General features: G+C 50.5%; 1 protein-coding gene across 5 annotated transcripts; it reads right to left on the bottom strand.

Moving 5' to 3' along the window:
• Positions 1-203: 203 nt before the first annotated feature.
• On the bottom strand, positions 204-9,393 carry PRAME (PRAME nuclear receptor transcriptional regulator). Of its 5 annotated transcripts, none has more exons than XM_004742514.3 (5): positions 8,944-9,393; positions 6,169-6,539; positions 2,878-3,180; positions 1,885-2,475; positions 204-988 (listed from the first exon to the last, which is right to left on the bottom strand). In XM_004742514.3, exons 2-5 carry the CDS (start codon positions 6,276-6,278, stop codon positions 463-465), a joined length of 1,530 nt encoding a protein of 509 aa, XP_004742571.1. In that variant the 5' UTR covers positions 6,279-6,539; positions 8,944-9,393; the 3' UTR covers positions 204-462. The 5 variants fall into 5 exon arrangements, with proteins under 5 accessions (XP_004742571.1, XP_004742569.1, XP_044921192.1 ...); XM_004742512.1 differs by lacking the exon at positions 8,944-9,393 and adding an exon at positions 7,223-7,309; XM_045065257.1 differs by lacking the exon at positions 8,944-9,393 and adding an exon at positions 7,223-7,309 and having other exon boundaries at positions 2,878-3,177.
• Positions 9,394-10,604: the final 1,211 nt, after the last annotated feature.

The raw sequence follows: 10,604 nt of genomic DNA, 5'->3' as shown, positions 1-10,604 counted from the left end.
CAAATATCTGAACAAAGAGGTGAAAAAAACTACGTACTGAGCACCTACATTCATCTATTCCCTTGACGAACATGTCAGTGATCCCACCTTACTTTAAAAAAAGTGTTTTGAAAAGAAACTCACCCAACTGCGTGGTGTTCAAAGTGGGAATGCTGAAGCAAAATGAAAGGGAAACTGGGTAAACAGACCAGAAGGAAAAGTGCTGGGAGACTCTCTCTTTTTATATCCAGCACCAAAACAGCACCTCCAGGATCGATTTTTGACCAGTGCTTGTCGATGTAATGAGTAAGGGAGCCCCAGTTGGATCCAGAAATAGGAGTCCCCACCACAGCGTTTGTCGTGTTTTATCTTGTTTTCATAGTTTTCTTCAAAGCCACACCATCCTCAGGAAATCCACTGCCACAGCTCCAGGATCCACTGCTGCCCCTCTTTCCCATCAGGTCAGCTGTGCATTCTCATAAGTCAGGCCACTGAGGTCGCGTTCGTCAACTCCATGTCCGCCCGCCGTAGTGCCTGCAACATTTCCTGCAACTTGGCATGCACGCGGGCGAGCTCCACTCTGTTGAGGTTCCCCCACCTGTATTCATCCAAGTACACAACACACTCAGCAGGGACAGGGTACTGCACACGCTTCAGCTCCTTCAGCCCCGCTAAGCGCTGCAGCACGTTCATGATGCCTGAGGTGGAGATGACGTTGTCGTAGAACACCAGAGAGCGGAGGCGAGAGCAGCAGCACAGGGCAGGCAGCAGGGCTCGGAGCTGGGCTTCCTTCAACCGGCAGCTTCTCAAGTTCAGGTGCTGCAGAGTGCCTGACACCTCCCCCAGCAGAACCTCGAGGGGCCCAGGAACCATTTGGGATAGATTATTGCCACAGAGGACCAACTCCTTCAGGTGGGTGGCATGAATGCTCTGGGATAAGTAAGTGATGTCATTCTCAGTAAGCCTACATCCATTAATCACCAGTGTCTCTAGTGGTTTTTGCAGGCCACTGTGGAGAGACAAACACTATTTACTGCTTGGAAATTGGAGTGTACACTAGATGTATTTGGAAAAGATCCAGAAATCTGGCCTGAGAAATTTGCACTACGCCTACCTCAGTCTGGATGCAAATGGTGGGAGCCATCTTCCGCAGCAGTTAAGAACACAGAGCATGGAGTGAAACATTTCTCCATTCCCCACAGGACCTCTCTATTTTCAGAGTATGGTGTCAGGCACCCCTCTAAGCTTCCTAACAAGCCACCTTGACACAGTTATTACTCATGCTCCATAAAATGTAGAATTAATGAAATTTAGATATAACTCCTACTCATGCTAAGGCCTAGATTCTACTCGGTAGAAGGTTCAGGAAGATGGTTCCCCATACTTCTATTTACTCAAAGACCCGTGCCCCAGGAGAACAGCTGCCTATTCCAGGGTATACCACAGAGAAATCTGAGAGACATTTATGAGGAGAGTCCGTTCACCAAATCAGCTCAGCTTAGATGTTGTGGGGGGCAGTTTCCTCCCTCAAACACCACCCTCTCACAACTTACCATCCTTATTCACCTTCTCTACATAAACTCTAGACAGGTTTTTTTCAAGGTTGCATATCCATTCTTAGCTAACTGCTTGGCACAGACCAACCGCATGAATGAATGAATGAATGGAGTAAGCGAATGAATGAGTGGATGAGATGACAATTTCAGACCTGCCTCTTTCTCTTCTATAGCAGCCACCAGCCCCTGGCTGGCCCAGGACCACCGCCCTGGAGTCTGGGTCCAGCAGCAACTCTATGGACTCACAGAAGGGAAGCCCAGGCTTGTCTCTGCTCCAATGCAGCAATGCCCAGAGCGGCGTCCAGGAGCCCTGGCCTGTGTACCTTTAGAGGACTTGCCGCACACTCACCTCAGCATCTTCTGTAGCTGGCCTGAGAGACAGCCAAAGATGAGATGGAGCTTCTGGAGGTGGCCCAGTGGACTCAGCAAGGAGAAACAGTCTGCAGGGAAATCCCAGGGGATGTCGTTCATGATGAGGTGGCCCAGGTTGCTCATCTGCCCTACATGGGTGAAGAACTGGATCAGGTCCGACCGGAAGCAGAACCTGCTCCTGTGATGAAGCCTCACCTCTCGGATGGTCTCCAGCTCCAGCATTCCCAGGATCTCGACGAGGCTGCGCAACGGCACCTGGTTGATGACCAGGGTCCGACAGCGGAGGCGCAGACAGCCATGGCTCTTCTCAACTCTCTGCAGTATGTATGAGGGGAACCCCGACAGGTGGAAGAAGCCGAACAAACCGCCGAGGAAAAGGTCTGTGTGGATTTCCACAGGTTCTCGGTGATGCGGAGGTTGTTCTTTGGAATTGGGCGCCAGCGGGTCTGCCTCCGGCTCTTCCAGCATGTGAGTGATGACAAAGGGGGCAGGAGTCGTCTCAGAGCACTCCTCCCAGTTGGAGTGCTCAAAGTCATGGGTAAAATCCAGCACCTTCAGCTTCGATCTTCTGCAGGGAATGAGAAGGATAGTAGAGACTGGGACTTTCAGGCCAGTACAGCAGGGCTGGGAGACCAGCAGCAGTGAACCCTGGGAAGGGCCGCTGGGCCAGCCAGCAGCCCTGCCTGCTGCCCTGCACCATGCGTTCAAAGGGTCCTCCTCAGTGCCCACCTTTTTATACACTCCGGGGATACCCCCCGGAAACCTAGCCACCCCCTTAACCACCTCAGCAGCGTGATCGGCTCTGAACTGCACCAGGGCTCTCTTCTCAGAGGGACCCTGAGCAATGGCTCAAGGCTTCCCAATGATTGACACTGTACCTGGTGGCACATGCCTGGGCCCCACATCCCTGAATCCAACTCCCACTTCCTCAGTCACTGCGCCACTATCAGCACCCTGTCTCTCCAGTTACCTGGGGCAAGCAGCACTGGTAGGAACCAATTCCAGCCCATCTAGGACAGCTTCCAAGAGGTCTTGAGTTATTGACTGATCTCTTAACGATCCAAGACGGAGGCAGGGGAAGGGCCAGGCCTGCACCATTGCTGTCACAGTCTTTGTGTGTCCCCCATCAAAAGCTGCCGTGGACAGTGTTGGGAAGAGGCCCACAGGGAGCTTCTCCAGGGCACGGACAGCTGAGTCCTCATCATTCAGGAGGCTCTGTGCTGCAAGATCCAAGAGGCTGAGAGGGTCTTGTCCACTCATCTCCACTGACCTGCTGCAGGTAAGGGAAAATCCTCAGTGTATTTTCATGGTGCTCAGCCCTCCCTCTTTTGGGCCAGGACAACCCAGCCTCCACCACCCTTCTTAGTGAGATCCCCGGAGGTCCCCTACCCTCCTTCCATCCTACCACTTCTAGTTCTAAATCTGGAGCACGCTCTCTCTCTCTGCTAGTGGCACCGGTGTCCCTTATCCTGATCCCAGCTGCTGAAAGGAGAGTAATTAGGCTTTATCTCTGTTCCTTACTGAGCTTCACAGAGCATAAATTTTTCCAAAGTTAGTTTCTCAAACCTTCCCCAAGATCACCACCATCTCCAACATGATTTTAAGGACTGGACAACCATCTCTTTCCCTAGTCCAGTGGCAAGAGGTCAGGTCCTGAGCTTTTGTTTGCCTTCTCTGGCAAGCAGGCCTTACTAAAATGGTAATGGCAACTTTCCACATGTTCAGATATGGATTCCTTTCTGCTCTATACAGTGCATTCCTACTCACAATCCACCAGGCTTCAATGCAAATCAGAGACAAGAAAATTATTTTCAAAAAATCAGAAAGATCTAAAACTCCTCTTATGGTGCTCGTAAAAATTTGACCCAAAATGTCAGAGAAAGGTAAGAGAAAGGAAAATTAAAGCACCATTCCAAGTGTAAGTAGATACAACAGTCCTGGATAAACTACTACTAAACAGAACGAAGCAGTGTCTCATAACCAAGCAGAATCACAGAGCATTTCTTCCAGGAACAAAAGGGGAGTGACACACTGGAGAATCTATTAGTGAACCTCTGATTACACTTGGATGACTGAACATGAGTGCTCTGAGTTGCCACTTGAAAACCCAAATGAAATAAAGGAAGAAGAAGAAAAAAAAAAGAAAGAAAGGAAGAGCTAAAACCAGGTCAGAGAGAAGTTAGACACCCCTGCTCTTTAAGAAAAAGGCAAGTTTTGGAATCTAGAAAAAGGTGGATCAGAGGAACCAGTATTTGGACTACAGAAGCTAAAACCTCAGCCTGTGTGGATGGTGAAGTCAGAAATCAATTGCAGAACCCACAAAGGCCTCAGGAATGACACCCACAAGCAGGGCCCTGGGCAAGGGCCAGAGCGCTTGGCCAGCCCTGTGGTAGCAGTCTCTACAAACATACGGAACATATGCATTTCCCTCCACCCCAACACAGTCAGCAATCCACACCTGGGCCCCACCTCTCTCTAGTTCCCACCCTGACTGTGCTCTGCCACTCCCTGGAGCCTCTCTCAGCCCTGATCTACAGCAGGCTGCTCTTCCCAAGGGAACGAGGGGACTGTGAGAGAGCTGGTTTGGTAAATGATGATTTTAACCATCAAAACTCTGGACTATGACCCGACTGAGCATTTTCCGCCTATGTATGCGTGAGAAGGGGTACCTGCTTAGAGCTGAGGCCCAGTAGGCAGCACCAGGCCCCTGTCATAATCCACTAATTGTTCTGAAGGCAGAGCTCGTCTGAAGGAGGCAGGGCCCTGGCTGCAGAAGTAGCTATGTCTAAAGCCTCCTCCCATGCTTCTGAAATGGCCCACTTCTTTGAAGGAACATTCCAAGAGAAACCATGCCTGGGACCCTCAGGGCGTCTCTGCCCTTGCCCCTCCTTCATGACCCTCTCACTTGGTTAAGACTAAGTCCAAATACCAAACCCTTCAAGGGGGGTGTATATTCTACTGACATCTGCACAAGACACAGAGAAGAGATTCCCCAGAACTCAGGCAGTGAAAACTCCTCATGCTCTCAATCTCCCTTCCCCTCCCCTAAGCCTGTCAGCCTTCCTGCCAAATGCTTTCCTTGGGAGAAGCCGTTCACACCTCCAGCTTCTCCCCACTGAAGCCCCTAAGCATCTCCCTGCTGCACCCTCCTGAAGGACCTTCACCAACTTCCCTCTATACTGGAGAAAGATGCTATAAACACATACTCAACGTGTCACACTGATTTTCTTAAGGCCTTCTCCTAGGTTCCAATGCATCGATTCTCCTCATCTTGTCTTTTCTTCATTATTCATTGTAGATTCCCTTCAAGGTCCCTACCACTCTGCTGTCCTTGCTAGCATGCCAGGTGGCCTGGCTCACACCCCATCTCCGAAGCGTCTGAGCCCCTGCACCCTGTGCCTCTTGCAGAGAGGGCTGTGGCACAATGAGGCAAGGGAGTACTGAGCCCCTAAATGGATCCCTTGGGAGTCAAATTTATTCCTCTCTATCCCCTGGTTTAAAAGCAGCTCTATCTCTCCTAATCTGGGTCAATTACTCCCACCAAGATGGGGGCTCCTTTTTCTTACTAGTTGGGTGCTGGACACAAAGAGGATAAAGTGTTCAGGCACAGCTACAGCTTCTAACCCAGCAGGATCTTCCGCTTCACAATGGACGGTGGCTGAACCCAACCAACTTTATGACTTCGTGGGTTTGACAGAACTTCCCTCATGACAAGCAGTTCTGGCCATAGGGTCATGTCGTGTCTGATGGCCCTCTGCCAGGCCCACTAGCACTACAGGAACTGCTTTATAAGCACGAGTCACCTCTGCAGACTTCGCGGCCTGGCTCCAGACCCCTAAGAAGGTACCTTTTCCTACCACTGGTACCCCCAGTCCCCTCAGATTGGCGCCATCTTGTGGCCCAAGCACAATGGCTGCTTTCACGTCAGCTTAGACTTTGCTCCTCTGAGGAGAACGTTCGTAGTCTGGGATACACTCGAAGTCACAGTCTTTTTGGGCCCATTGGTGGCTCAGTCAGTTAAGTGTCTAACTTCAGCTCAGGTCATGATCTCCAGGTCCGAGGATCCAGCCCAGTGTCCGGCTCCATGCTCAGAGGGGAGTCAGCTTCTCCCTCTGCCCCTCCCAATTCCCTTGCTCATGTACACAAGCGCACTCTCCAATACACCTTAAAAAAATGGGGCAGTCTTTTGTGTCTGGAATACAGGCCAAAAAAGCGTTCCAAGATATGGAATATGTTGTCTCTAAAACCTGAAGAATCCTACCAGGTGTCATGCTTCCTTCTTTGCCACGGGAGGTGCAAGTTGTGATAATTCATCTTTTCTTTTGGATGGTATGACCCAGCATGTCCTGGGGCACTCCAAGCTCTTCTCATGCAGCAGATCCCTGAATCTTCAAAGGCACGTCTCCAAGGATGCAATGCATGTTTCTTATCAAGGCTTCCAACATGCCAGCCATTTCTCACTAATCTCGCTTGAATGGCATGCAAGTCAGAGTGGTGAACTGGTGTGATGTTCTGTGGATGCCCGGTTGTAGGTTGTCCAGATCTCTCTTCCTGACAGAGGCAGGAAGGGCATAATCTTGGGGCAAAATTAAACGTAGACTCTCACCTGTTCCATGTGAAAGCAGATGGTACCTGACAGGGACAGAAATGAACACATTTGCCATTTAACATTTGTATACCATATACCCGAGATTTCATTAATCCGGCTCAAGCAAGGCAAGCCTATCTGGAGCAGCAGCTTCAGCTGGGGCTACTATCTGTGTGACTTTACAAAAATCTTGGCCAACTTCCAGGATAAACCTGCTTTCTGCAGGGACAGACTGCTGAATTAAATGAAAATATGACAAGGTCCACCACTCCAGCCCTTTGCATCCTTAAGAATGACAAAATTATCTGTCATTCCTCCTACCATGTGATACTGTTAACTATCTTGACCAGGAATGGAAACAGGTACAGAGACCTCCACTTGGCCTCTCCTTTCACGATAGTTCTTATCTCACAGATAAAAGACCCAATCTGGGTGCTGCATTGACTTCCAAATATTCTATTCCAATCAGGTGTTTGCAAACTGGGCAATGACACAGGGTTACCACTGTGAGCTGGATCCTGACCCAGAATTCTATTTATTATCTGGCTCTCTAGAGCCACCCACCCCCAATTCTAACAGTGGGGCACAATTATGTTTTGCACATCCAGATAGTAATATTGACTCTGACTCTATGTCCAACAATACATAATTTATTTATATATTGCCCCTCTCCCTGGTCTGTTCCTCAAACTGCTTGTATATTCCAGTTCCCCTTGTTTACATTTACCCATGTGTGGTAAGAAAGAATCGCCCAAAATGACAATGATTCTTGCCTCCTGGTATCCATTCATGCCCTTGTGAAGGCCCCCGCCGCACTGAATAAAGCAGACCTGTGATCATCTGTAGAAATTACAGTGTGTGACTTCCAAAATTAGGTCATAAAAGGCACTGTGACTTCCACCGTGCTTCCCCCTGGATCACTTGCTTTCGTGTCACAGAGACACCCAAATGGCCTTATGGAAAGGCCCATGTGGCAAGTAATGAAGGGCTTTTGTCAAAAACTGACTGGGCATGTGAGGAAGCTGTCTTGAAAGTGGGTATCCAGGCCCAACTGAACCTTCAAATGACTGCAGCCCCAGTCCTCAGACACACCAATGAGCCAGCACTATCCAGCTAAGCCACAGAAACCATGTGAGATAAGAACAAAAATAATGAATTAGGCTGCAAAATTTGGGGCTTACTTATTGCACACCATCAGGTAACTAAAATACTGAGTAAACGTGCATAAATTCCCTTGAGAAAATATTGACTCCCCTTGCCATAGACTTTTGTGGTCCTTTAAGGTGTGGTTCCTTTATCTCCCTTCTTAGCCTAAGCACATCTCCTGCTGTGTTATGCTGGGACAAGCCCCACTTACATGCCAGGAGGGAAAGTGGGAAAGACAGCAAGAAAAGCATATTTTGTCTTAGTGAAAATGCCCCTGCAATGTATTCAAATAGAAGATTTAGTGGGATTTTTTTTTAGGGGGGGACTTTTTTTTTTCAGGTAGGCTCCACACCCAGCATGGGGCCTGAATTCACCACCCTGAGATCAAGACCAGGGCGGAGACAAAGTGGGACGCTTAACCAGATAACTGAGCCACCCAGGCACCTCAATATTTTAGTTTTTAATAGGGTGGGTTGGCTCACTTACTTCCTATCAGAGCGTTAAGGAGAATCTGTGAATTTCAGATCATGGGTCTTCAATGCAGGTAACTCTAACAATAGGCCAGGGTGCCATTCCTTCCCAGCCAGGATTATTTTGGTATAGCAGACCTGCCCTGATTGGGAATTCAACCTCCTTTGGAACTCTACTTCCCTGCAGATTAAATCCCAGCCAGACCCTTAGCTCCGCCCCCGGCCTCCCCCCCCAGCTCCACATCCTTCCCCCTCCACCCCCCAAGATGAAGGCCTCTTTGTTTACTACCAAGGAGATCCTGAGGGTGGCTTCCAATTGCCAATTGGCTCTCTGCCTTTATCCTTCCCTATGGCATCAACCCAGCCTAGCACTAGCCATTCATTCAATCCCACAGTTCTCTTTTCCTAATTACTAACTGGTCATGCTTTCCGAAATGATTCACCTAGTGCGCTGCCTAGTGCACTCCCTTCTGTGGGCATCCTATCCCAATTCACCACCAGTTCAAGCTCTAACTTTGGGGCCGCCATCTTGTGCCTGGGCTACCTGAGCTCCACCCCCTTCCACCAGTGACGGCTCCTAATGCCAGCAGGTGGTGAGCTGCGTCCAGAGGCAGGGCATGGCCAGGTGTCAGGGTCAGCCCACCCTTGTAGGTCCCAATGGTGGAAACTGGGCCTCTCGGGTGCACTCTGTTCCACTGCGTTGGGGGCAGTCTCCGGAAGGCACCCCCCCCCCAACCCGTGGCGTTCTTTGGTCAAGGGTAAGAGGCAGCGCAAGTGGTTACAGCAAGAAAGAACTGCTACCTTGGCCCTGGGATAAGAAGTCTGCACCCACCTGGAAGTCCGCCCACTCGACTTTCCTTTGGAACCTCTCCAGATCCCCCATCAAGCAAAGGACACAGGAAGCGTCCCGCATCCCGCGCAGCCACCTCAACCGCAGGAGAACGTAGGAAGCCCGGGGCCCAGGCAGCATCACCTTCCGGCTTCCTGAGGCCTCCTTGGCGCGGGAGCCCTGGGCTCCTGTTCCACATTTTGACGCCCCACAGACCCCAGAGCCTACTAGGCAGCTGAAAAGGGCGACCTGGGGATTGAAAGCACTCTCAAAGGACCGGAAGGCAATACTCGGAGCCTAACTGCATCTCTCGAAGTTTCCTGAGGCGCGGGCAGCTTTCTGAGTCACATGGGCGCGGAAGGCTTCCTGAGTCACGTGGGGCATGGGCTGAGAAGAGGGTTGGCGGCCTCACATAGGTCACGTGGGCAGAGCCCCCTCCCCCTCACGCTGGGTCACGGGAGAAGCAGGGCCGGCCCAGCTCCCCACGCCTTCTATGGGTCACGTGGTCAGGGTGGGGCCTGCTTCCTGCTAAGGGGAACTTGGGAGATGGGGCGGGGCCTGCTCCCTTAAAGGGATCTTGGGGCCGGATCGCTTCATCGTGCTCACGTGGGCGGGACCTCGTTTTATCATTTGGGATCACATGTGCGGTGGCGGTTAGGTCCTGCTCGGCTCACCCCTTGTCTCCTGGTTGGCGAGTGTGCTGGGAAGGGCCGAGAAGTAGCCTCGGACTGCAGTCTGCGGGTCATATCACCAATTGGGGCTTGGAAACCTGGAGGGCTGAGTGAGATAGGGTCCCAGGCCTGTTGGAGAGACAGAGGAGGGAGCATGGAGGACCACGGAGGCGTCTTGACCCTGGGAGGGTCCTTCTGGGAATTGGGCAGAAAGTGCTTCTAAACCTAAGAAAAGGGTCTCTGCGCACCGCCAAAGTCCCAGCGCTTGGCGTAAGAATCAAAGGTGGCCCTGCCCAGTGAGCAGTTTGAAGACACGTCCCCATCTTTTATCTTGTATTTTGGTTCCCCAGTGGAGTCCTCAAGGGTCTGCAACAGGCCTACTCTGAACCATGTTTTATAGAGAGAGCAGCTTTTCAACCTTTTCCTCTAAGGGCATCAGGCGCCTGAAAGAAGTAACTACCTCTTAAAAGACCTTTGTCCAGTGCCGGGCACCCTGTCAAGGGCTTGCTGTACCTTTTTTCCTCCCAAGAATCCTGCTGGAAGTTCCACACACACCCTTCCTTTTCTCCTGTCTGACCCATATAGTTTTCTCCTACTGGAACATTCTTTTTAACTTCATTTACGTCCATTAAGGATGTGTTACACATATTGTTCATTCTGAGACCCTGAATGTAAACCATTCCTGTGTACTTCTTAGAGTAAAAATATTTGTAGGCAGTGCCTCAGATGCATTGGATGATGATTCTGCGTGAGATAAGACTGCTTCAAAATAGAACAATGGCTTGGAAATAGGGGTGCACAGATCCACCCTACAGTGACCTATTGAGGATCATGAGGACACCAGGTGCCCTTCTGGGCATTCTTAATGATGTGGTCAATAGATTACAAAGGAATCACTCACTTTTTCATTCATTTTTGTGAAGATGATGCTTTCATGTTCTCTTCCAGCTTAACCCCAGCTGTGGCCTTGACCTGGGCTTGAGGCAGGACTGA

This window comes from Mustela putorius, unplaced genomic scaffold (genome assembly GCF_011764305.1).
Source record: "Mustela putorius furo isolate JIRA1106 unplaced genomic scaffold, ASM1176430v1.1 tig00003858_pilon_pilon_pilon, whole genome shotgun sequence".
Taxonomy (NCBI): Eukaryota; Metazoa; Chordata; class Mammalia; order Carnivora; family Mustelidae; genus Mustela; species Mustela putorius.
This window is presented reverse-complemented; position numbering and strand designations above follow the sequence as displayed.